The following is a 26620-nucleotide window of genomic DNA, read 5'->3' as shown; positions in this document are numbered from 1 at the left end:
TGTAGTAATAAACATCCTATTATTATATTGAATTATTCTCTATCTTCTGACTAATTTTACTTGGTTATAGTACATTTAGTTTTAGTTGCTGGATTATGTTTGCTGATATTTTAGGATATTTTCATTGATAACCATAGAGGGAAATTTTTCTGTAGTGTGTGTATGTGTTTGTGGATTTGTTTGGAGTTCGGGGGTTCTTTTCTATAAATCAGATTTAGAAGGAATTCCCCCCGCCCCCGACCACAAGGCTTTGGATTAATTTAAATAGTTTTGGAAATGTCTCTTCCTACATGGTCTGTGAAAACACCTGGTTCTGATGGTTTTTGTAGGAATTGAGTATATATTTCAGGTGACACAAAGAAAACAACATTCCTTTTGTTACCTGAACATAGGATAGTTGCCTTAGGAAAACTTTTTTAGTTTAGTAAAATTTGCTCCAATTCAGGAGGTTGAACACACATCCATATGCATATATATGTGTCTCTATCCATTCAGGTGTATGTATATGTGTGTGTCATGCATGTTTATGTCTATAAACCCAGCCATGTGTATATGTGTGTGTCCATACCTGTGTATTTATGTGTATCCACTCATGTGTATATCCATATGTGGGGGGTATGTGTATCTAAATGCAAATACATATGTGATTAAATGCATGTTTGTACCAGATTTACAAAGCCTATTCTGAGTCTTGGATGCTGTACGATAATAGTGCTCATGTGTGCCTACACATCTGATGCCCGTTGGTGTCCCTTAGCCTGGTCACGCAGGCCTCCTGGAGCAAGCCAGACTGCACAAGCCTGGGTGTGCAAATCCCCCCCAGAATGGGTGAAGCAGGTGGCCTAGGGCTGTGTGGTCAAGCTGAGGGACTTGGGGTGTTCCCAGCTGATCCTGTGGATCCTCCCAACCGCCAACCCCATCTCCAGTCGTGGAGTGACATGTCAGCGGGAGGATAGCGAGGAGGGCCTGCATGGTTCTCCTGGTGGGCGTGGAGAGGAGGCGTGGCTCTGAGAGGACTTCCTAGGTAGTTGTATAACCCAGGGGTTGTTTAGGTTTCGAAGGAGCTGATCGCATCAAACGCTGTGATTTCCATGATTTCTGACTGGTGAACACCGAGGAGATTTGCTTGCACGTCGGCCTGAGAGGCCCTGGTGTGAGTGCATTCTCCTCCTAACACAGTGCCTGCGGATCACTGCCTGCCTCTTCCCAGTACCCGCCTGCATCACAGTGAGCTCTTCCCTTGATACTTTCAAGAGATGCTGTCAGAGTGACTTAAACCCAGGAAGTTTCCTCTTCTGTTCTCTGTAAATCATATTTTCTGTGTAAGATTACTTTCTAGCTCACCTTTCCGTTCTGATGAGATGCTCATTGTACTGGTTCTCTGTGTCCTATAGGAGCATAAACACTTCTCGGGTACACAGTAAGAAAATCTGGTGGTTGAACTTAAAGGAATATCATGTCTTTTGGAACAGTAGAGATTTGTCTGTCCCCCCACTGCATATATAATTTTTTTTTTTTGAGGAAGATTGGCCCTGAGCTAACATTTGTTGCCAATCTTCCTCTTTTTGCTTGAGGAAGATTGTCACTGAGCTAACGTCTGTGTCGGTCTTCTTCTATTTTATGTGGGGTGCCACCACAGCATGGCTTGACAAGCAGTGCTAGGGCCGCACCCGGGATCCAAACCGGCAAACCCCAGGCTGCCCAACCTGGAGCACATGAACTTAACCACTACACCATGGGGCTGGCCCCCATATAATTTTTTAATTGTAAATATGATATATGCCTATTGATGAAAAACTGAGACATTACAAAAGTTCATAAATAAGGTGAAAGTGGAAGCCCTCGTCCCCATCCCCACTTCTACTCAGCCCTTTAACAGTGGTTACTTACCTTCAGAGGTACGAGGTACAGCCTTCCAGACTTGTTTCCATTTTATGAAAATGGGGTGTGCGTGTTTTATGAAACAGAATCATCTTATATACACTGTATAGAAATGGAAACCTTTTTTTCTTGACTAAAGTGTAGTCTCGGACTTTATTTCATGATAGTACATATAGAGTTGTGTTCTTTTTAAAAGTTGCATAATTTTCAGTTATGGATGTACCATTGTTTATTTTACCAATTCTTACTGAGTTTGTTTTTGCATATTTAGCTCTGTCCAGCTGTGTGAGAATACCTGTAGGAGAAAGTTCTAGAAGTGGAATTGGTGGGACAAAGATATTTGTGTACACTTTAAAGATTTTTTTTTTCCTTCTTCTCCCCAAAACCCCCTGGTATATAGTTGTATATATTTTTAGTTGTGGGTCCTTCTAGTTGTGGCATGTGGGATGCCCCCTCAGCATGGCTTGATGAGTGGTGCCGTGTCTGCGCCTAGGATCCAAACCCGTGAAACCCTGGGCTGCTGAAGCAGAGTGCACGAACTTAACCTCCCGGCCACAGGGCCAGCCCCTATGTGTACACTTTAAATTCTGAAGATGTTTTACATTATTCCAGAAGGTCATATGAACTTGCGTTCTCCCCGCAGTGTGTGGATGTGGCAGTCTTCCCGCAGCCACACCACTACTGGCATCATCGTTCTTCTAATCCTCATTGGTAGGTGGAAAATGACATCTCACTGTTTTAGTTTATGTTATCATTAGAGGGCTTGAGTACCTTTTTGTATGTCTAATAGTCATTTGTATTTCTTCACCCAATTCATAAGAGCAATATGAGAGATTATAATTTTTTCAGTATGATTCTAGATTTTAACTTTATTCAATGGCTTTCTATTTAGAAGTTTTTCATTTTAATGTAATCAAATCTATCCATCTTTCGTTTGTGCTATGCTTAGGAAGACTTACCCCAAGATTATAGAAACATTCTCCACTGTTTTATTCTAGTCCTTAGTCCGCTGGAATTTATTTTTTGTGAACAGTGTGAACCAGAGATCTACCTTCATTTTCTTCTAAATAGAAAGCTGATTGCCCCACCTCGTCTCTGAACAGTCCATGTTCTTATCACTAATTTGAAATGCTACCAAATAATAAGTTATTCACCGGGATCTAATGCACACGTGGACTGTGAGACTCACCTTTTTAGTAAATATCAGAATTACTTGATAAAATGCTTACCAAGACTACAAATGGTTCTATAGCCTAAAGTTACAAAGAAATATGGCTAAATACACACTGAGAAAGTAACATTGAAGGAATTTTTTCACTTTATTTTGATGTCAGTTTCTGAGCTCAAAGAGCCTCAGGTCATTTACCTGCTTTGTGATAGTTTATAAACCTTACTAGGAGGCAAAGTGAAGCAAGAAACTGCATACAATACAGTGTTACCTGTGGGGAGTAGCTTCAGGCCTCAGTGTCATAGTCTCTGTTGTTCAAAGTCACTTAATCCTCTTCGTGCTTCTTCTTACCTGTCTCATCACAGCCTAAATGCGACGGCCAGACGCTGCTGACCCACGTGTGGAGGCGCTTGAACCTGATAGAATGTGACTACTTCGGCTTGGAGTTTCAAAACAGCCAGTCCTGCTGGGTATGTGCTTTCGGTGGTTTTGGAAGCAGGCTCTAGCGCTCTAGTGGAATGCTTGTGGCGCACACGGGGCACAGAGAGCCTTTAAGGACCTGCTCTTGACCTGCTGTCATGATACAAGCGAGGCATTTCATAACTGGTACATTATTATCAAAGCTGCACTACTAAAATGTTTTATTTGTAGCTGTTGGGAGTGTATTTGCCTTTTATCTAAGCCTAAATTCGCATTCTCCCTAAATTTGCTCTGGCAAGCAGCACGTGTGCCGAGGAAATCCTGTCTTCATAAGTTACAAAAGCAACCTCTAGTACATCGTGCAGGATAATCGTTTTGAAAGTGGATTTCGAGCAAACTGATTTACCAAACTGGTTATGCCTCATTTTACCTAATAGATGAACCTTCAAAAGTGTGGCGCTTCCATGTTTAGAGGCGGGACGGTTCAGAGACAGCAGCAGCCCCCGTGCAGCGTAGTGGAGGCATCCAGCACAGCGCGGCACCTTCCTGCCCCCCGCCTCAGCGCCGGCTGCTGTGCCTCCTGGTCTGTCAGGGTTTGACCTTGTGTAAGGGCAGGAGGGCCAAGATAGGCCTGCCTTAAATATCTCTCTTAATTATAAATAGTTTTGTATTTCGTAACCTATCTGTTGAGTAGAGAAATTGTTTAATGGATTTGATCTCTTTTCTTAAATCTTCTTTAGATTTGGCTTGAACCCATGAAACCTATTGTTAGGCAAGTACGAAGTAAGTTGTTTTTTTTCTTTAACTCTTTAAAGTTCTGTTCATTTAAGATGCTTTTGTTCTTGCTTGTTCAGACCCATGGCATACTCATATGTCCATTGTCACCACCCTGGATGGCAGGGAAGTGACCACCGACAGCAGAGGGACTTGGAACTCATTTTGCTGTTCAGTTTTAAACCAGAACAGATGGGAGTGGGGCAGTACTTTACCTCGGAGGGCTCTCGGTTACTTGCCTTAAATTTGAAAGTAATAGGATATGCTGATTGATATATCACTTGAATTTTTGGCCAGTATGCAAAAATAACTATGCAGTTTCTAAGTTATGAAAAGACATTGAGGTTCTTCCTTTGATTAGCAATTTTTATGAAATAGTTAATACTATTCTGTAATTGTAAACACAATTCTTTTTGTTAGTCTCTTTATTAAATTTTAAAACTTAAGGCATGTAGTAATACTTCTTAGCTCTTATGTAATTGTATAGGAAGAAATCTCTAGTAGTCTGGATTCAGCTGTAACTTTTTTAGTACTTGAGTTGAGGAGAAAAGAATGTGTAGAAGTAACTTTATATTTCACTGAGAAGCTAAGGCCATTTAGGTTGCCATAGCATTTTAGCAAAACAGTTTCTCTTTTCTTTTTCTTTTTCTTTTGTTGAGGAAGATTTACCCTGAGCTAACATCTGTTGCCAGTCTTCCTCTTTTTGCTTGAGGAAGGTTGGCCATGACCTAACATCTGTGCCAATCTTCCTCTATTTTGTATGTGGGATGCCACCATAGCATGGCCACTGATGAGTGGTATACCCTGTGCCCAGGATCCCAACCTGGGCCACTGAAGTAGAGCACGCCAAACTTAACCACTAGGCCACAGGGCCAGCCCGTAGTTTCTCTTTTCTGTTTTTTTGGTGAGGAAGATTGGCCCTGAGCTAACATCTGTTGCCAATCCTCCTCTATTGTCTGTGGGACGCCACCACAGCATGGCTTGACAAGTTGTGCTAGGTCTGCTCCTGGGATCCAAACCTGGAAATCCTGGGCTGCCAAAGAGGAGCACACGAACTTTACCACTATGCCACTGGGCCAGCCCTGAACACCTTAACTTTTTTTAATCCTAAAATATAAACAAGAATATATTTTTAAAATTTTATATCCAATTTCCTGCTTGTTTTTAGGGTTCCTTTGAGTAATCTCTGCTTAATGCATCAATTGTTTAATTTTTCTTTGATACATATGCCTGATACTTAGGACTCATAATTTCACACGTAGGAAATTTCTTAATATTATCTTATTTGAAAAGATTTACTTTAACAGTCCATTTGAGAGCACTAGCTTAATTACACTGAAGTATATGGAAAGATAGCAAGTACAGAGATTGACCTTATTTGTGAAGTTTAAAATTTTTCTTTTTATAGGGCCAAAGAATGCAATGCTTCGCCTAGCGGTGAAATTTTTCCCACCTGATCCGGGTCAGTTGCAAGAAGAATATACACGGTAAAGAGCCTGTACTGAACTGGAGCTGCTGTCAGCGGGGTCCTGAATTCAGCTGTGTCTCCCACAGCACCTGGCTCATTAGGTGCTCAGGGTAGATTTATTCAAAGGACGAATGAGCCTAGCATACACGAAAAAGTATAATCAGTGTATAGTCGTCAAAAGAAGCGTTTTGGCAATTAACTCTTACACAAACTCAAATGCAAATAGGACTTGGAAGAAAGGTTTATGGTACAAGTTTGAGAGGAGACAGTGGGGTGTTAGGTCACTGTTGAACTAATATTCCCCAAATAAGCATAGGTTTATACATGTGCATAAAGTCCTTAGGAATTTTAGCCATATGTTTACTTCTTTATCAACAAAATAAACTTAATTGGGAGAAGGACCAGGTGTGAGAGTCCTCATGAGTATATGGGGCAGAAATATCTCAGGTGGCTTCTCTTGTGCTGCTCTGTTGAATTCAAGTTGGTTCTTTGAGAATGATTGAAAGAAAATGTTTACATTGTTTCACCTGGACAACAGGATTATGGAAGGTTTTTTACCTTGTGTTTTATGTACCAATTTTGTGATGAATAAAGCAATCAAAACCCAAGTTCAGATGTAAGATAAAAGAGAACTGTGATGACGTTGTAGTAGAAACAGAATAACCATTTAGCCTTCCTGACTAGAAGTGCATTCAGAGCTGAACCCTAAGTGTCTCGGGAACCTCTCTGTGGAAGGTTTTTGCAGATCATTTTAATATCACGAAGCAATAGACTGTCAGCTGCAGGAGAGCACAGAGAACACATTACCCTGCCCTCCGGGGGGGACTGTCAGCTGCAGGAGAGCACAGAGAGCACATTACCCTGCCCTCTGGGGAGGGGGGACTGTCAGCTGCGGGAGAGCACAGAGAACACATTACCCTGCCCTCCGGGGGGGACTGTCAGCTGCAGGAGAGCACAGAGAGCACATTACCCTGCCCTCCAGGGGGGGACTGTCAGCTGCAGGAGAACACAGAGAGCACATTGCCCTGCCCTCCAGGGGGGGACTGTCAGCTGCGGGAGAGCACAGAGAGCACATTACCCTGCCCTCCAGTGGGGACTGTCAGCTGCAGGAGAGCACAGAGAGCACATTGCCCTGCCCTCCAGGGGGGGACTGTCAGCTGCGGGAGAGCACAGAGAGCACATTACCCTGCCCTCCAGTGGGGACTGTCAGCTGCAGGAGAGCACAGAGAACACATTGCCCTGCCCTCCAGGGGGGGACTGTCAGCTGCAGGAGAGCACAGAGAGCACATTGCCCTGCCCTCCAGGGGGGGACTGTCAGCTGCAGGAGAGCACAGAGAGCACATTACCCTGCCCTCCAGGGGAGGAAACTGAACTGAAGTATTTTATGAGTGAACACAACTTATCTCAACAGGGTATTAAATACCTGACATTTGCCCAGAAAGTCCCTTTTGAGGGAGTAACTTTTAAATATATATACCTGAAAAATGATAACAGAAAGTGTTACCTAATTCTGGGTCCTGAGTTCCAGCCATGTTTACGCAGAGGGTCCTTGTTGTTTTTTTTTTTTTTTTTTTTAAGATTTTATTTTTTCCTTTTTCTCCCCAAAGCCCCCAGGTACATCGTTGTGTATTCTTCGTTGTGGGTTCTTCTAGTTGTGGCATGTGGGACGCTGCCTCAGCGTGGTCTGATGAGCAGTGCCATGTCCGCGCCCAGGATTCGAACTAACGAAACACTGGGCCGCCTGCAGCGGAGCGCGCGAACTTAACCACTCGGCCGCGGGGCCAGCCCCGAGGGTCCTTGTTTTTATGTATAAAAAAATATATCCTCGTAGTAAAAGAAAAGACCTTTAAAGTAAAGCCATGCAGAGTAAAGAGTAAGCATTCCCCTGCACTCTCTGCCCGTCCTCCTCTCCCCGGAAGTCTTGCCACCTGGGTGTGTGTCTTCCCGATGAATTCACAGCAACATGCAGGTAGACCCAGGGCTTTAAAGAAATTATCACTTTGCAAAGCAGCATCAGACTGTACGTATGGAGCTGTGGGGTGATTTTTTTTTTACCCACAGGTCCATACATAGCATGCCATGGACATCTTTCCACATTAGCACACACAGCTGTAACCTACTTTATTTAGCCATTCTCCCAGTAGTGCATATTTAGATTATTTCCAACTTTTCTCTATTAGAATGCTGCAAATAAACATCCTTGTCCGTATATCTTTGTGAACTCTGGAACTATCTCTGTAGGAAAAGTTCATTGAAGTGGAATTGCTGAGTTAAAAGGTGTGGACATGTAAATTTTAAGAGTATACAGTAAATTTTGACAGCTCACACTAGAGTGTGAATTTCAACAATGGCAGAGAGAGTTTGTCTCATTGCCTGTTGTATTTCCAGCTCCAAGAACAGTACTCAAAGCATAATACGTGCTTAGTAGTTATTGATTGATGGAATAAATGAATATATAAATATTTCAAATTGCCTTCTCTAGCTACATTCCCACCATTGGTATTCAAGAGTGCCTGTTTCTCAGATCCTAGCCAAGACCAAATATTATCAATCTGTTGAAAATTTCATAGCCACATTTTAAGCTGTATGTTAATTGGATATTTCTGCAATTTCACACACAATCGTGAGTGCAGTTTTGCGTGTGTAATAGAGATGATATGAATTTGTGCGCTTCTCCCTGGAAGGTGTGGCACCGGATGCTGTAGTGCTGTGGGATGTAGTGTGCCTGCAAAGCAAACTTCTGTCTTTGTCGTCAGCGTGTGAGTGCTCCTGTGAGCTGCTGCCATGGGAAGGGCCCCTGGTGACTTGGCCTTTGCTCACTGTCTGCTCTGACGTCACTGGTCCTGCTGCTGCGTCCTGGGGCTGTGTGCTCTCCTGCAATGGAGACGTGGGGAGTACGTCCTAGAGCCTTTGGAGTTGATCTCTGTGATGTTTGAACTCCCTTCTAGATACTTGTTTGCCTTGCAACTTAGGAGAGACCTCTTGGAGGAGCGTCTGACCTGCACGGACACCACGGCGGCCCTCCTCACGTCCCACCTGCTGCAGTGTTAGTATCTCCTGGCCGCGGGCAGATGCGTGTGTGATGTCGTAGGTGCCTCACACTCAGAGAGGACCAGCTTCTCCAGTCACAGATGCTCCTGCAGGGCTGCTGAGTGTGATCAAAAGTCGGAGTGTCTCAGTTTGCTCACTTTTTTGACAAACTGAAGATTAACGTCCACGGAGTGGAACTGCTTGAGGCACATAGTGTCCACCTGGGAAATAGAGGCTCGAGGCCAAGATCCAGAGCCACACGCGTTCCTGTGGTTTGTCTCTCGTTTGTGCCTTCATACATTTTACCAACAAACCCCTTCAGTCCAGGAGCCAGATGGTGACCCTAATTCTCAGCACCCCCAGAAAGAGGCCTCATTGGGTTGAACGTCACAGCCCCTCTGGTGACGAGTTAGGCCTTAAACCCTGAAGGAAAAAGTAACCATTTCTTCAGTATCTCACGCAAAGCGAGAAATGGTTCAGAAGTATGTGAAGAATTGTAATTACTTTAAACATAACCTGGGAGAAACGTAAGAAGGGGTTCTGAAAGACAGGTGTGTGCTTCCCAGGGCTCTGCAAAGCCCCAGCTGGTGAAATAGAGGGAATACCCACATTGCTTCTGGACTAGAGGCTGAACCATGTCTTCCTGGCTAGAACTAGTGTTTTTGAAATTTGAACGCAGGAAGTATGATGTAGAAAGTTTTGGAAATTTTAGGAATTAATAAGTATATGGCGGGCCACCCTGTGGCTGAGCAGTTAAGTTCACACACTCTGCTTCAGCGGCCCAGGGTTTCACCGGTTCGGATCCTGGGCACAGACGTGGCACCGCTCATCAGGTCATGTTGAGGTGGCGTCCCATATAGCACAACCAGAGGCACTCACAACTAGAATATACAACTGTACTGGGGGGCTTTGGGAAGAAGAAGAAGAAGAAAAAAAAAAGTTTGGCAACAGATGTCAGCGCAGATGCCAATATTTAGAAAAAATTAAAAGATACGATACAGGTTAATTGCAATGTACTTGGCCCTTCCCCTGACACACCTTCACACAGCACGTGCTATTGTAGGTTTGCCATCCTGCACTCAGGGACTCATTGACTGTCAGTAACATAAGTTCTCAAAGTGACTTAGTTGTTTTCATTTGGCCTGAAGTTTTCTCGGGTAGACAGATGGCTTTTCAGTGCAAACTGTCCTTTGGCAGTGCTGCTTGCTTAAGGGCTCTGTGTACAGTTTATTTATGTTATAATACCTTGTCCAACTGTAATTTTCACGTTAGAAATATGCTGCTTAGATTGAGGGAGACTAAAGAGCCATGAGAAGCAAATGCAATGTCTGCTTCTGAACTGGGTCCTTTTGCTATAAAAGAACAGTCGGGCAGTTGATAAATGTGAATAGGGTCTGAGGCTCGGATGTAGCGGCAGATCGTGATCCTATCCTGATTTAGGTGGTTGTGCCGTGGTTATGGGTGAGAGTGTTCTGGTTTGTAGAAAATACACACTAAAGTGATATTATGCATGCAACTTTTCTGTGAATTTGAGATTGTCTCCAAACAAAAAGAGAAGTATATTGCTTAAAATTATTGGGCTTTAACTACTATGTTTAAAACATTTGTAGCTTAAAATACATGAAATTAGAGAGAGACATTGTTCCTCAAGAATTTGAGAGGCCCTGAAGGAAAAAATGATTTAAAATACATTATCCTGAAACAAATAAGTAAAATACACTATCCTGATTACCATAGTCTAGAGACAGCTTGTGGATGGAGTGTGGTTTAAAACATGACACATGCTCACATTAAACTGGCAGCTCGGCACTCGCCTCCCTGGAGTCGCTCACCAGCGTCTTTGTTCTTCAAAACTCAGAAAAAATTCTCTTCACCTGCCTTCATGTTTGCCTTTAAAAGCATAAAATATTTGGGAAAATAAAATACAAACTCTTGTTTATTTAAGGGATATATTATTTTACTACAGACTTGGGATAATTTTTTTCTACTTTTGGTTTATGCATTTGCATGTACAAATGTTTGTGTTTTTCTTTATTTGAAAATTAAAATTACTGACTGTTATCATCTCATCTCAGCGGAAATAGGAGATTATGATGAAGCCCTGGATCGAGAGCACCTCAAAGTCAACGAGTACTTGCCCAGCCAGGAGCGCTCCCTCGAAAAGATACTGGAATTCCATCGGAAGCACACGTAAGTCGGGCAGAGTCGGCCCTGGCACGCTGTCACTACAGTCATGACGGAATAGTGCATTTAACTAAAGGGAGCCGTCATTACAGCTTCTGCAGGACTCTGGCTCAAGTGACGACTCTCCATTCCCAGGGAGGTGCGGTTATGCGGCTGCAAGGTGGGCCACTTCAGAAAAGGTTAGAAAAGAGGTTAGGGCCCTGGGAGCAGTGACCGTAGCGGGCTGCCGTGCTGATCTCTACAGGAGTGCGAGCTTTCTTGACTGCAGGGGTGTGAGAAGTGCCGTGGCTCGGCAGCGTGGGGGAAGTGCTCCTCCAATGATGGGAGCACAGGGCGAGCTGGAGTGGAGCAGGTATGTCCAGGGTTGTTTTCTGCATTGGAGCAAGGGAGACCCAGAGGAAAAGCATTAGAGGAGGAAGGATTGAAGAGGGTGTGGAAGGGCCATGAGGCGGAAGGGCCAGGGCCCAGGGCTATGGCAGAGCTTGTGTGACCTTCAGTTCACCAAAGGGAGAGCTCCACGGGGAGTGATCCCAGACGACTCGGCCTTGCCCATGTTGAGGAGCCTGTCAGGGTGCAAGTTGATTCTGCTAAATCACATCATGTGGGTAAAGCTCTATGGAATCCCCTTCACACTTTCAACAAAAGTCTGGTTGTCAACTGTCTGTCAGCCACTGCCGTCGGCACTGGGGGGGCAGTGTGAACAACACCCACCGAGAGTCCTACCTCGAGGATTGACTTGACCCTCGGAAGACAGTGTGCTTTTGCACGCGTTTACCACTCACAAATACTTAGGGAATGCCTCTCGTTTGCCTGTCATTGGGGCAGGCACTGGATACACACGTACGTCACTAAATTATGGTACGTGAGCCAGAATGATGGGGAGAGCCTGCCACCGTGGGGGAGGAGCAGTGAGGTTGGAAGGAGGATTGGGACGATGCTGGGGAGGCTTCTTTGGGGACTTAGCCACGAGGTTGGGGAGCGTTCCAGGCAGAGGCAACGGCGTTGGGGGGCCACGTGACACGGACATTTCTGTGCAAGCTGCTGTGATCCTTAAACACCATGCGTGACATGTACTATTGCGACCCCTTTTTCCATAGTAAAACTGAGCAAAGGTGCGAGTGAGGGTTTGGGGCGCCTTGTGGTGTCAGTTTAGCAGGCCTGGGCTACTTGGGGAAGCCGCAGTCTCAGTGCAGAGCTCTGGCCTCTGTCAACCGCTGCCTTTATTCTGTCTGGTATTGAGGAAGGTGCTGCAGCTCCAAGTGTCACGTCCAGACCCTCGTGACCTGCTAAGCAAAGGGACCTCTCCCTAAGGAGACGGTCGTCTGTTCAGGATCTGTTTCTGGAGTTGGGGAGAGGGTCCCCCCTGCCGAGACACACCAAGCTGGGGCTGGATACCTGGAGGAAGGGGTGGGGTGGGCACAGCACTGTGAAGTGTCCCGCCAAGGCGGCAATGCCCAGTGGACAGATGGATCTGGGATGTGGGCAGAGCGTCGTTAGCACAGAGGCCAAATCAAGCTGCGCAGTGGGTGAGATCAACTCGGGGTGGGGGAGAGACAGATGGAGAAGAGAGCAGAGCCCAGGACAAACCCCTGAAGACCAACCTTGGGAAGATGAGCAGAGCTGGGGTACCCACAGAGGCCATGAGAACAGGGCAGTGAGCAGCCAGGAGCGTGGGGCCACAGACCCCAAGGGAGAGTGCTTCAGGAAAGGGACCACAGCTCCCACCAGCTTGGGCTTGGTGATGTGCCTGTCTGTGGGCCACGGCAGCTTCAGTGAGGTTCCGGGTGGACGCCAGGCTCAAGTGCACTGAGAGTGAGGTGAGGAAATGTGACAGATCTGTGAGCAGTTATCCGGAGGAGCCTGCCTGTGAAGGGAGCAAAGAACCGTGCCTCAGGGAGGACTCGGGGCCCTGTGCATGTGTGTTCATGTTCGCAGGGGCACTTTGTTCATGTGTATGTTCGTGTTTACATGTGTTTGTGTGTGTGCTTGTGCCCGTGTGTTCACGGTGTGTTCATGTTCATGTATGTTGCTTTGTTGTATACGCGTGTTCATATGCATGTGTGCAAGTGTTCATATATGTACAGGCCGGTGTGCTTGTGTGTGTTCATATGCATGCCTACGTGTGCATGTATGTGCTTGTGTATGTCTTAAGGTGGCTGCTTTAAAAACTATAGACGGGGGCCGGCCCCGTGGCTGAGTGGTTAAGTTCACGCGCTCTGCTTCGGCAGCCCAGGTTTTCACCAGTTTGAATCCTGGGCACAGACATGGCACCACTCATCAAGCCATGTTCAGGCGACATCCCACATGCCACAACTAGAAGGACCCACAACTAAAATACACAACTATGTACCAGAGGGCTTTGGGAGAAAAAGGAAAAGTAAAATCTTTAGAAAAAAAAAAAAAACCATAGACAGGCAGTAAGGGATGGAGAAGTCAGATGATCTGCTTTATACAGGAATAAAATTGGACTCTTTCTGAGGGAGTACAGAATCCCTGAGCATGGCTCTCTGCCTCTGGGTCTCCCAGTTGTAATATGCTAACTTTGTCCACCACAGGCATCAGAAATTTATTACACCTCGTCTATTTATTTTAATCATTCTTTTTGTTTAGGTTTTTTAAAAATAAAATCCTACCTTCATTTTAATTAAGATAAATTTTTTACATAGTTTATAATTCTCTTCCTTGACCCACTGGGAGCACCCTTGTAATCACTGAATAAGATATTCAAGAAGTGTTTTTCTTGACTTTTACCATATTTCTTTTGGATCTTTGAGTTTGCAGAAAACAATTTGGATGCTGGTCTCAGTCTGTTTAGGCTGCTATAACAAAATACCATAGACTGGGTGGCTCTAAGGAAAATAAATTTATTTCTCACAATTCTGGTGGCTGGAAAGTCCAAGGTCAAGGCACCGGCCAGTTTGGATCTGGTGCGAGCCCACGTCTTGGTTCATGGACAGCTGTCTTCTTGCTGTGTCCTCACATGGTAGAAGGAGTGGGGTAGCTCTCTGGGGTCCCTTTTATGAGGACACTAACCCCATTCGTGGGGGTTCCACCCAGTCACCTCCCAAAGGCCCCACCTCCTAATACTATCACATTGGGGGTTAGGCTTCAGCCTATGAATTTTGGGGGGACACAAACAGTCCATAACATTCCACCCCATCCCTCCAAAATGTATGTCCTTCTCACATGCGAGATACGTTTATTTCAGCCCAACAACCCCAAAGTCTTAACTCATTCCAACATCAACTCAAAAGTCCAGAGTCTCATCTAAATCAGGTATAGGTGAGACTCCAGGTAGGGTTCATTCTGAAGCAGAAGTCCCTCCCAGCTGTGAATGAGAGAAACCAGACAAGTAATGTGCTTCCAAAATACAGTAATGGGACAGGCAGAGGATGGGCACGCCCATTCCAAGAGGGAGAAGGAAGGAAAAGGTGCTGGTCCCAAGCAAGTCCCAGACTTAACAGCAAATGACACTCAACTTAAGTCTCAAGAATAGTTCTGTTTGGCTCATGCTCTGCCCCCCACGCCCACTGAGGTAGCAGTGTCACCCCAGAGCTCAGCGGGACAGCCCTGCAGCAGCTCTCTGCAGTGGCCCACCCCCGCCACGCCAGGGCTCTCCCAGGTAGGCTCATACTGCAGCTCCAGGCCGCCCTGTCCTTAGAGGCAGAGGCACTCTGGCCCAGACGGGAGGGGCAGCCCTGATCTGAACTGCATTCAGGGTCCATCTTCCATTGTCCTGACTTCTGTTGAGATGACTGATCCATATTAACCACCCTATTGGACAGTCGGCTGGCCATACCCTTAGTGTTCTCATTTTTTGCAATTTTGGGGACAGGCTGAGGATTTTCCAAATCTTTAAATTCTGCTTCCTTTTGCTTAACAATTCCATCTCTCAGTCATTTCTCTCCTCTTGTGTTTTCCTATAAGCAACCAGGAGAAACCCAGCTGCACCTTCAGCACTGCTTAGAAATCTCTGCAGCTAAACGTCCAGTTTCATTGTCTGCAAGTTCTGCCCTCCACAAAACACTAGAACGAGAACACAATCCAGCTAGATTTTTTGCCACCTTATAAAGAAGACGACCTTTTCTCTGGTTTCCAATAACATATTCCTTATTTGCATCTGAGATCTCATCAGAATGACCTTTACCGTCCATATTTCTACCAACATTCTGTTATGATGGCTTAGATATTCTCTAAGAAGACTGAGGTCTCTCTGCTGTCGTCTTTTTTTTCTGAGTCCTCACCAGCCTCACCCTTAACATTCATAGTTCTCCTGTGTGCCTCAGGACTCTTCCAGCCTTTCCCCAGTACCAGGCCCAGAGCCGCGGCAGTGTCACTGGTAGCATTTCACATAAGCACGTCTTCCAGATTAGGGCCTTGTGGAAAGCACTTGTGTCACAGACCAAGTGTTCCTTCTTGTTGATGATGGTTTATTAACATGTAAGTTAACAGTCAGGTGGCTGTGTCAAATTAGTCAGAGAATGGAAATCCCAGGGATGGAATAACCAAACTGTTGTGTGAGTCCTCAAAGAGCTGAACTCAGGCGTGTGGAAGGAAGAAAGAAAGAAGTTGTCATGGGGCTAGCCCCGTGGCTGAGTGGTTAAGTTCACGCTCTCTGCTTCGACGGCCCAGGGTTTCACTGATTTGGATCCTGGGCGTGGACATGGCACCGCTCATGAAGCCATGCTGAGGTGGCGTCCCACATGCCACAACTAGAAGGACCCACAACTAAAAATATGCAATATGTACTGGGAGGCTTTGGAGAGAAAAAGGAAAAATAAAATCTTTAAAAAAAAATTTTTTTAAAAAGTTGTCGATGGAAAATCCCACATGTGGGGTTCAGGCTTTGAGTGGGGTGCTCCTGACGAGGGCACTCTTGCCTTTGCCCAGCTGCGCCTCCATCTGAATATCACCTTCCCCACGCTGTCGGAGCACTGCCTGCCTGGTTCCTTTCCTGGTAGCAGGACTGCAGACTGAGGACTTCAGAGACACACTGCATGTGGGAGCCCTTTATGTGGGCAAAACCAATTGTGTTGGTGAGGATATTTTTATTCAATGTCATAATTTCATTCTTATAAAAATATATTCTGGCCCCAGCCCCGTGGCCAAGTGGTTAAGTGTGCGCTCTCTGCTTCGGCAGCCCAGAGTTTCACAGGTTTTGAATCCTGGGCGCAGACATGGCACTACTCATCAGGCCACGCTGAGGCGGCGTCCCACATGCTGCAACTGGAAGGACCCACAATAAAATATGCAACTATGTACTGGGGGGATTTGAGGAGAAAAAGCAGGGGAAAAAAAGAAGATTGTCAACAGTTGTTAGCTCAGATGCCAGTCTTTACCCAAAAAAAGTATACTCTAATGGTTAGAATTGTACCTTATAAAAATAGTTTTTTAAAGTGTTGAAATGGGTTTAATGAGATACTACTGTTATTTATGGGTATTTCATCTATTTATCGTCTGTCTCTGCATTATAATGTTTGCATGTTACCTTGTCAGTGTTAAGAACAAATTAGAAGGCTGAGCATCTGTGAGTACAAAAGAAACCTCCTACCCATTAGGAAATGGATTACAGAATAGAAGGAAGTGGACAGAGTCTTCTGTCTGTGTGTGCAGTGTGTTGCATTTGTTGCAGACAAATGGACATATGTGAACAGTCTACCCTCTAACACAGATCCTCCATCACTGGTCTGTTTTCCTGATCACATGTGTGATGTGTTCTGGCTCTTTCAGAAGTGAAGTTGTTTCCAGTGCTGTGATCATGCTGTCTTTTATTATAGGGGCCAGACGCCTGCTGAGTCGGATTTCCAGGTGCTCGAAATTGCCCGAAAATTGGAAATGTACGGCATCAGGTTTCACACGGCTTCTGACAGGGAGGGGGCCAAGATTAACCTGGCTGTTTCCCACATGGGTGTCCTCGTGTTCCAGGTAGGGAGGGCCGGGGAGCAGAGAGCAGGGGTGTTCTGTGGCTTGGTGGGTTTGCTTTACTGTATGTTGGTAAATTTTTGTTCTGATGAGTAAGGTCTTGGCTTTGGAGGAGGAACTTTGCATGTCATCTGATCCAACCTGTCACCCAGTAAAGAAACTTTCTTGCCCTTGTCCTCGCTGTCACAGAGCCCAGTGCTGCCCTAGAGCACCCAGTCACATCCCCCTGTTCCTTCTACTGTTGAGCCGAAGGCTGCCCCCTTAGAACCTTAAAACAAGACTCTGGCTCTTCCCTGTGGAGCAGGCTCCACACCTCAGGGCAGACCTGCTGCACTCTGAGGTCTCTGCAGTGGGCCGTAGTCATTTAAGAACGTGAGATAGAAGAGACTGGAAAATATCAGAGGGCATTGCTTGTGGTAACAGCATGGTCTTGTGGAGTTTTTATGTTAGTGGTGTTAAGAGAGGCAAATAGTTACATAACCAGTTCTAAGTTCTGTTTGTAGTTAAGTATACATGTCCTGGGGTTTGTGGTATTGAAGAGTCTGAAACAACTGCTGGAGAGCAGGCCCTTGGCATCTCCAGAGACCGTAGGTGAGGCCAAGTCCTCTGTTACCCAGACTGAATGTGTCCACCTTCTGCTCTGAGCCCCCTCCTGGGAGCTCCGTAGCCACTCGCCCCTGTGAAACTGCACTTTGAGTTGAACGTAGTGATCCTGAACAGGCCCGCTCAGCATGATGCGTTGTGGGAGGCTGCATACTTGGAGTCTGGCACCATCACTGGCAGTAGTGGGTCTTTGTACTGTCAGCACCTTTGTTTTTCCATGTGTTTGTTTTTGCTGACGAAGATTGTTTGCTGAGCAAACATCTGTGCCAATCTTCCTCTATTTCGTATATGGGTCTCCACCACAGCTTGGCCACTGACGAGTGGTATAGGTCTGTGCCCAGGAACCAGGCCCGAGCCACTGAAGCAGGGTGGGCTGAACTTAACCACTAGGCCGTGGGGCTGACCCCCTAACTGCTCTGCTTTAAAAGTGCTGAGTCTCAAAGTCTGTCAGGTCAAGGTGAGGGTGCAGCAGAGGAAGGCTCGAATTGTCCTCAGATTTTCTGTTTATCTCTTTTGATTTGTGACAGTGGTTAAAACCCTGGGATATAGTAATTTTTTATTTTGACCAGAGAGAAAGTGGAAAGGCAAGCAAGCAGCTGGAAACAGTCGGTCTTTCCTGGGAGGACATGCACTTTCTCCACCTCTTTTGCAAACCATCAACTTTTTTTAAAAATTTTTTTATTGACATTGTATTAGCTTATAACATTGTGTAAATTTCAGGTGTACATTATTGTATTTCAGCTTCTGGATAGACTGCATCATGTTCATCACAAATAGTCTAGTTTTTATCCGTCACCATACACATGTGCCCCTTTACCCCTTTTACCCTTCCCCACTCCCTTCCCCTCTGGCAACCACTAATCTGTTCTCCTTATCTATGTGTCTGTCTGTTTATCTTCTACATGAGTGAAATCATGGTTTTGCCTTTCTCTGTCTGACTTATTTCACTTAGCATAATACCCTTGAGGCCCATCCATGTTGTTGCAAATGGCACAATTTTGTCTTTTTTTATGGCTGAGTAGTATTCCGTTGTATACATATGCCACATCTTTATCCATTCATCCATTGATGGGCACTTGGGTTGCTTCCACATCTTGGTTATTGTGAGTAATGCTACAGTGAATGTAGTGGTGCATAAGTCTCTTTGAATTGCTGATTTCATATTCTTTGGATAAATACCCAGTAGTGGGATAGCTGGATCATATGGTATTGCTATTTTTAATTTTTTGAGGAATCTCCATACTGTTTTCCATAGTGGCTGCACCAGTTTGCATTCCCACCAGCAGTGTATGAGGGTTCCCTTTTCTCCACATTGTCTCCAACACTTGTTATTTCTTGTCTTGTTAATTATAGCCATTCTGATGGGTGTGAGGTGATATCTCGTAATTTTGATTTACATTTCCCTAATAATTAGTGATTTTGAACATCTTTTCATGTGCCTGTTGGCCGTCGGTGTATCTTCTCTGGAAACATGTCTGTTCATATCCTCTGCCCATTTTTTGATCAGGTTGTTTGTTTTTTTGTTGGTCAGTTGTGTGGGTTCATTAGATATTGTGGAGATTTACCCCTTGTCAGATATATGATTTGCAAATATTTTCTCACAGTTGGTGGGTTGTCTTTTCATTTTGTTGACAGTTTCCTTTGTTGTGCAGAAGCTTTTTAGTCTGATATGGTCCCATTTGTTTATGTTTTTCTTTTGTTTCCCCTGCTTGAGTAATCATGGTTTTCGAAAAGACACTGCTAAGACTGATGTCAAAGAGCATACTGCCTATATTTTCTTCCAGGAGTTTTAAGGTTTCAGGTCTTACAGTCAAGTAAGTTGACTTTTTTCAGCCTCTGCCCTGGGCACATAAACAACGTCTAGAGTTGAGAGTTCAGTTGTGAGCGCTTTGTTTCCTTTTCTTGATGTTTTGTGTTTGGGATGTTTTGTTTTGTTTTGTTTGTTTGTTTGTTTTGAGAACATAGTTGACGATCCTCCAATATTTTACTTTGAGTGGCAAGTAGAGTAACTTAGTGTTTGGGCAGCATTTTGGGAGCGTCAGTTCTCATGTAGACCCTAGCATTTTATCTTGGCTTTGAGGACATCTCTTAACTCAGGAATTTTTTTAATTGACATATAGTTCACATACCGTAAAATTCACCACTTTAAAGTATGCATTCAATTCTTTTTAGTCTATTCACAGAATTGTGGAACCATCACCCTTTCTAATTCCAGATCGTTTTAATCATCTCCCCTCCCCTCCTCATTAGCAGTCACTCCCCTGCCCCGAGCCTGATAGCCACTGATCTGCTTTCTGTCTCTCTCCATTTCCTTCTTCTGCACAGTTCATATAAAATGGGACTATACAGTATGTGGCCCTTTGTGCCTGGCTTCTTTCACTTGTTTTCAAAGTTGATCCATGCTGTAGCATGTTCCGGTGCCTCATTCCTTTGTATGGCTGAAGGGTTTTTTTGGTATCTCTAAAGGGAAAACATTCCTTACCTTGCTGTTCCCCATCTCGGTTTTGCAGAAAAGAGTAAATGGTCATTATGGTCAAGAGTGAAATAGAAAATGCCAGGAAACAATTTCAAGCTTACAGAAAAGTTACAAGAACAGTACAAAGAGCTCCTTCATCGAGACCCCTGTGTAGATTTTACCCGTTGTCCCAATCTAAGATCCAACGCTGTGCACAGCTGTTATGTCTCTCTAGCCTCTCGGTCTGTGACTTTCTTCCTTCTTTCCTGGATTCTCATGACCTTCGTGTTTTGGAGGATTACAGGCCGGTCATTTTCTAGAACGACCATAATATGGGCTTGTCCAGTACTGGCTGATGATGAAACCCAGGCTAAGCTGCTTGGGTGGGTAAATCTCAGAAGTGGTGGTGCAGCCTGCGAGGCCCATGGTGTCCATCCATCCCATTGTCGGTATCAACACTGACCTCTTAGTCAGATCGTGTTTGACAAGCTTCTCTACTTCTACTCAGTTTTATCCTTTAATTATTTTTGAGATGACGTAAATATCCATACCTCATCCCACTCACCTCCTCCTTGGGTTATTCTGATGGTTACCAAATGACAGCTTTTTAAATTCCTTTCTTTGTGTTCCTGGAAGGGTTTTCTCCCATTTAGTTTCTTTATGTCACCGTGGACTCATGGATTTGTATGATAGTTCCAATTATAATAATCTGGGTTATAATCTGATATTTAATAATCTGTTGTTGTGATTATTTATGCTGATCTTTAAATTGTTCCACATTTGGCTGTTGAGAATCCCTTCAAACTGGCTCGTGTGTCCTTTTGACATACCCCATCATTTTTGAGCATTTGTGTACCGTCTTACACAACAAGATATTCCAGGTTCATTTTGTACTTTGCCTGCTTTGCCCTAGAATACCAAAGATCCCTAGTCTTTTTAGTGAAGAGTAGTATTTAGAAAGCAAGATCCATGTACTAGATAATGCCCATTGCTTTTTGGGGTATCAAGAATTTACCTCATTAGCTTCACTTCCAGTCCAGAACCCCAGGATGCATTCTAGCTTTCCTTTTGTCCTTCAGTGAGAAACCCAACTCTGCTCCCAGCCCTGCCTGGCCACCACCATTGCCCCTTCCCAGCCACCCTCTTTGCAGATGTGGGCTTCAAAAAAATGTTTAACGTTAACATTGATAAAAAATAGTTTATAATAAAGCTTTATCAAAGAAATCAAGTTATCTGGGCTGGCCCCATGGCCTAGTGGTGAAGTCCGGCACACTCAGCTTCAGTAGCCCGGGTGTGCAGTTTTGGACCCCAGGCACAGACCTACACCACTTGTCAAGCCATGCTGTGGTGGCATCCCACATACAAAATAGAGGAAGACTGGCACAGATGTTAGCTCAGGGCGAATCTTTCTCCAGGAAAAAAAGAGGAAGATTGGCAACAGATGTTAGCTCAGAGCAAATCTTCCTCACTAAAAATAAAGAAATCAAGTTATGTTTCTAAAACAGATAGATTAGTATGTTTAGTATTGCCATTTTAATTCAGAGTCATTCCAGATATAATTGTAAAACATCAAGTGGGTTGGTGCATTATCTGGCAAGGATATAACTTAAATATTCTCTGTTTCTTGACAAAGTGTATGTGCGTATGTGTCTATCTGTCTGACAAATGTGTTACTAAGTGTCCATCTCTTGAATTTCAGAGCACCACCAAAATTAACACTTTCAACTGGTCCAGGGTTCGTAAACTCAGCTTCAAGAGGAAAAGGTTTCTTGTCAAACTCCACCCAGAGGTCCATGTAAGTATTATTTTGAGCACCTTTTAAATTATAAGAGAATTTATTCTGCTAGAATATTGGGATTTTTAATTACTTTGTAAATCATTTTGGCGTAATACACACAGGAGTTTAAGGGCAGAATGCAGGATTGGGTCAGGAAGGGCTTTTGGGTCTTCTGCCCAGCAGATCTCACCTTGAGGGTGCAGCAGCATCCCTGGGGGGGCTGGTTCCACCATGATCGCTGGGTCCCACCCCAGGTTTCAGATTCAGCAGGTCTGGGGTGAGCTTGAGCATGTGCACGTCTCACAAGCTCCCAATGGCTGCTGAGAATGCTGATTTATTGCAGCCTCTTTGTGCTCCAGGTCATGAAGCTGAAACACAGAGTGGTTCACTGGAGCCTGAAGCCCTACAGCACACTGGTGTTAGAGCCTCTGTCCAGAGGGAACCAAGGCGTTCCCCGTGTTCTCATGTATCTTTGATTCAGAAATTGACCCATAAATAGCTCTAATTGAAGAAGTCTTGATTTTCAGAAAATAAATATTCCTTCCTTTAGAAATTGTCAGTAAATAGAGTAATAATTACGTATGAATTTACTGAAATGAGTAAAAATGGAAAAAAGTAAAGATCTGTACTATCTGATAGTTGGAAAAAAATCCAGTACTTCAAACTATTCAAAGATGTTCAAATTGCTACATTTCCAATGTACAAAGGAAGTTAGGAAATAAAAAGGAGATTAGTAGGGCCAGCCCAGTGGCATAGTAGGTGGGTTCACATGCTCCTCTTCAGCAGCCCAGGGTTTGCAGGTTTAGATCTGGGCACAGATCTACACATTGCTCATCAAGCCATGCTGTGCTGGCATCCCACATGCAAAAATAGAGGAAGATTGGCACAGATGTTAGGTCAAGGACAATCTTCCTCAAGCAGAAAAGAACAAGATTGGCAACAGATGTTAGCTCAGGGACAATCTTCCTCACCAAAAAAAAAAGAAAGAAAGAAAGTAGATTAGCTGAGCCACCATGGGGTTGAAGCTTAAGAGGCTATGTCAGCTTAGACACACTTTGAGTAGCAGCAGATTTAGAGCCCTGGACCAATCTAGAAGAAAGTCTTTACCTAAGCTTTTAAAAGGCACTTGATTAGCAAGGGCTTTTCTCAAACAGCAGGTTCACGTGCTCTCTGTGAGTATGTTTACTTTTGGGAGAAGGTGTGAAAGGATGGCTTGTTTATTATTCAAATAAATGAAAGGAAAGTATAAGGAATGCCAAAAACATATACAAAATACAAGTAAAAGGCTGCTTTTTTCTCTGTAAGTAAAAAATGTCTCTGGAGATTATTCTGAGAAGATAGAGAAGGAAGAGAATCGCTGCCCAGTATATCCAAGCAACTGTTAACTGAAGTGGCACGACGGTCAGAGCTGTGTCTGTCCACACTTGGCATTAACTAGAGTGGCACGACACTCAGAGCTGTGTCTGTGTCTGCATGTGGCCAAGTTAGATTGTATATCCCTAAGCACTTAGATTTTTAAGACTAAACATAGGAGTCCAAGTATTAAAGTCTTTCTGAAAGTAATTTGGTAAGTGTAGATCAAGGTTCAAATGTGCATTGTTCTTGAGCTCAGTATGACATTTTTAGGAATTTATGCTAAGGATTGACCATGAGCAATAATGCAATAGTTTCTTCATGGTGATGTTTGTGAGCCTGAAAAACTCATACCCTGGACATCCAAAACACACCCCTCAAAAAACCCACAGCAAAATGGTTCAGTACTAACACATAAATTCGTTGACTGGTGTGGAAAGATGCCATCGTTGGCCAGGTGGGAAAAGATTACAAAGGTGTACTTCCGAATGTTAGCAGTTGTGTCATTGCAGATGACTGCCTGTTTTCTGATATTTCTGCAATGAATGTGTTTTCTGCTCTTCAATGGAAAAGGAAGCAGAAGTCTTTATATACAATTTTCAGAAAAAATATCTTCCTAATTTTGAATTTTGAAATAGCCTATTGTCTGAACTGCTTCCTAAATTTTATTCTCGAGTTAATTACTTGAACTTTTGTATTTTGTTTCTAGGGACCTTACCAGGACACCCTGGAATTCTTGTTGGGTAGTAGAGACGAATGTAAGAACTTCTGGAAGATTTGTGTGGAGTATCATACCTTCTTCAGACTTTTTGATCAACCTAAGCCAAAAGCAAAAGCTGTCTTCTTCAGCAGGGGCTCCTCCTTCAGATACAGGTGGGTGCGCCACGCAGCAGGCGGGGCTCTGGCTGGTTTGTAGAACTGAGAATGTAGATATCCCTAGTCAAGAAAAGAACGTTGGAAAACGTTTCAGAGAATTACATACAGAATGCAGCTATTGTAAAACTAGAGAAAGCGTATTGAATAAATAGTGGAAGAAATAGACAATAAAAACTGTATTTAGAGTATCGGTTATGCTTATTACAAAGCACGGCTTTAAGATGTGTATGTAAATTTATGAGAAAGGATGGGCAAGTCTTTGCCTTTGTGAAAAGTAATGCTGTGAATTACTGTTGACTTTCTTCTTTAAAATGTGAACCTCTGTTCACAGTGGGAGAACTCAGAAACAGCTAGCAGATTATGTCAAAGATGGTGGGATGAAGAGGATTCCATATGAAAGGTAAGCTCTGTGGTCTTTATGGTGTAAGTGCATGCTTTTAAAATTAATACTTTAAATATTTTTAACCTTTATTTGAATAAAAGTTATTTCAAGTACATAAACATGTCTTTTTACGCTTGCGTTCTGTTTTTTATTTTTGTAAAGATAGTGAATTTGTAATATCGTTACGCAGTTATTGTCTATGGACACAGATACTACTTTTTAATCTCCAGTCTGCATAGCTTAGTTTATATATAATGTTTTATACATAGTATGATAAACTTAGAATCTCGAAATCCATTTTGTTTCTTTACATGTGGAACTTTTCCTTCAGTGTAGGGGAGGATTGTCCCCCTTGTGGGACAGCTGTGTTTGATTTGAATTCCTGTTTTCTGTGACCCTGCTCATTTCTAGTTAGATCCTTCTGGCGTGTTATCAGAGTCTTAGCCACATGTATGTGGGTTTGCTCATGGGCACAGCACATGCCGCTTCAGAAACAGGTCTCAGCACAGGAAGGCTTGGTGGCTCATGCTTGTTCTCTGTTTGCAGGAGACACAGCAAGACTCGGCTGTCTATCCGTGCTCTGACTGCGGACTTGCCAAGGCAGGTTAGTCTTTCCTGTTAAAACATACACAATATTAATCACCTGCACCCTCTGGAAAATAATCTGGCAATGTTGTAACAAGAGTCTTAAAATTAGTTGTGTCATTTACGCAGCAATTCTAGTCTTGGGTCCCTGTTTGCAGAAAAGAGTCTAAAGTAGGGGCTGGCCCCGTTGCCGAGTGGTTAGGTTCGCGCACTCCGCTGCAGGCGGCCCAGTATTTCGTTGGTTCGAATCCTGGGCGCGGACATGGCACTGCTCATCAGACCACGCTGAGGCAGCGTCCCACATGCCACAACTAGAAGAACCCACAACGAAGAATACACAACTATGTACCGTGGGGCTTTGGGGAGAAAAAGGAAAAAATAAAATCTTTAAAAAAAAAAAAAAAAGAGTCTAAAGTAAAGAGAAGTCTGTGCATTCAGATGCACGTCACAGTGTCATCTGTGACACAGAAATCCTGAAAAGCACTGTCTCTGCTGGGTGATTCAGCAGGAGTGTTCAGTGTGTCCATATGATGGACTACTTGAAAACCATTAAAAATCTTGTTTTAGGAGAATAGTGCTTGACCAGAGACACATTAAAAATTTATTACTAAGTGAAACTAGCAGGTTGCAAAGCAGCCTGTGTAATATCCTCATTTTTTTGTTTTTGTTGTTGTTTGCTGAGGAAGATTGGCCCTGAGCTAACATCTGTTGCCAATCTTCCTCTTTTTGCTGAGGAAGATTCACCCTGAGCTAACACGCGTGCCAGTCTTACTATATTTTCTCTGTGGGTTGCCACTGACAAGTGGTCTAGGTACATGCTTGAGAACTGATCCTGGGCCACTGAAGTGAGTCACACTGAACTTAACCATTAGGCAACAGGGCTGGCCCCGATCCTCATTTTGATTTAAAAAGACAAATAGATGTACAGAGATAAAAGGCTGGAGGATGATTCTAGGCAATTTTTTATTACAGTGGACACATACTGCTTTTTGTTGTCAGGAAAACTGAGTGAATATTACTTTTATATAAGCTTGAAGCAGTGTTAAATGCCTGCTTAAGGAAGTGATTTACGTAGTTAAGCTGTATTCACTGAGTGGGATTTTTCGCTCTTACGTTAAGGGTAAAAAGCAGGAGACAAATTTACATCTCTATGTGTTTGACGTGATTACATCTATATTAAAACAAAGACGTACACACAGGCACACACGAACACTTCATAGGAAAACATGACCACAGTGTCCCAAAATGTGATAGCAGCAGTTCTTTGCCCCTGTGCTGGGACCCGGTGGCCTGTGTTTCGGTCCACTCCACTATAATCCCTTCCCGTTCATGTTTGCTTATTAACTTCCACATGCAAGCTCTTTTCATGTAATATTATATCATAACTCTTTCCTCATGCAGCTATATAGTTTCTTATTTATAAATTATTTCTGCACAATAGTAATTTTTGTCGACAATTTGTAGTTTATCCTGTTATAGTATTTCCAGAAGCTACAGTTGTAACTCATATATTAAAGCTCATATGTCCCAAACTTTTTTTTTTAAGATTTTATTTTTTATTTTTCCTTCTTCTCCCAAAAGCCCCCCAGTACATAGTTGTAGATTTTAGTTGTGGGTCCTTCTAGTTGTGGCATGTGGGATGCCACCTCAGCATGGCCTGATGCATGATGCTAGGTCCACACCCAGGATCCAAACCGCTGAAACCCTGGGCCGCCGAAGCGAGCGTGCGAAGTTAACCACTA

The 26620-nt window shown here is 43.9% G+C and overlaps 1 protein-coding gene across 8 annotated transcripts in view; it reads left to right on the top strand.

The window, feature by feature from the left end:
- The window catches only part of FARP2 (FERM, ARH/RhoGEF and pleckstrin domain protein 2), a 109310-nt gene that overhangs the window by 44836 nt on the left and 37854 nt on the right, over positions 1-26620 (top strand). For 5 of the 8 annotated variants that reach the window (XM_044751500.2, XM_044751498.2, XM_044751497.2 and 2 more), the window contains exons 3-12: positions 3415-3519; positions 4210-4252; positions 5652-5730; positions 8660-8757; positions 10817-10931; positions 16703-16850; positions 21605-21700; positions 23745-23908; positions 24243-24311; positions 24840-24897. In XM_044751500.2, coding sequence (XP_044607435.2) covers positions 3415-3519; positions 4210-4252; positions 5652-5730; positions 8660-8757; positions 10817-10931; positions 16703-16850; positions 21605-21700; positions 23745-23908; positions 24243-24311; positions 24840-24897 — 975 coding nt within the window. Of the gene's footprint in view, positions 1-2558; positions 2593-3414; positions 3520-4209; positions 4253-5651; positions 5731-8659; positions 8758-10816; positions 10932-16702; positions 16851-21604; positions 21701-23744; positions 23909-24242; positions 24312-24839; positions 24898-26620 lie in introns of those variants that run through there. The other 3 variants (XM_044751501.2, XM_070489170.1, XM_070489169.1) reach the window with 2 other exon arrangements.

Source organism: Equus asinus, chromosome 19 (genome assembly GCF_041296235.1).
Source record: "Equus asinus isolate D_3611 breed Donkey chromosome 19, EquAss-T2T_v2, whole genome shotgun sequence".
Classification (NCBI taxonomy): domain Eukaryota; kingdom Metazoa; phylum Chordata; class Mammalia; order Perissodactyla; family Equidae; genus Equus; species Equus asinus.
This window is presented reverse-complemented; position numbering and strand designations above follow the sequence as displayed.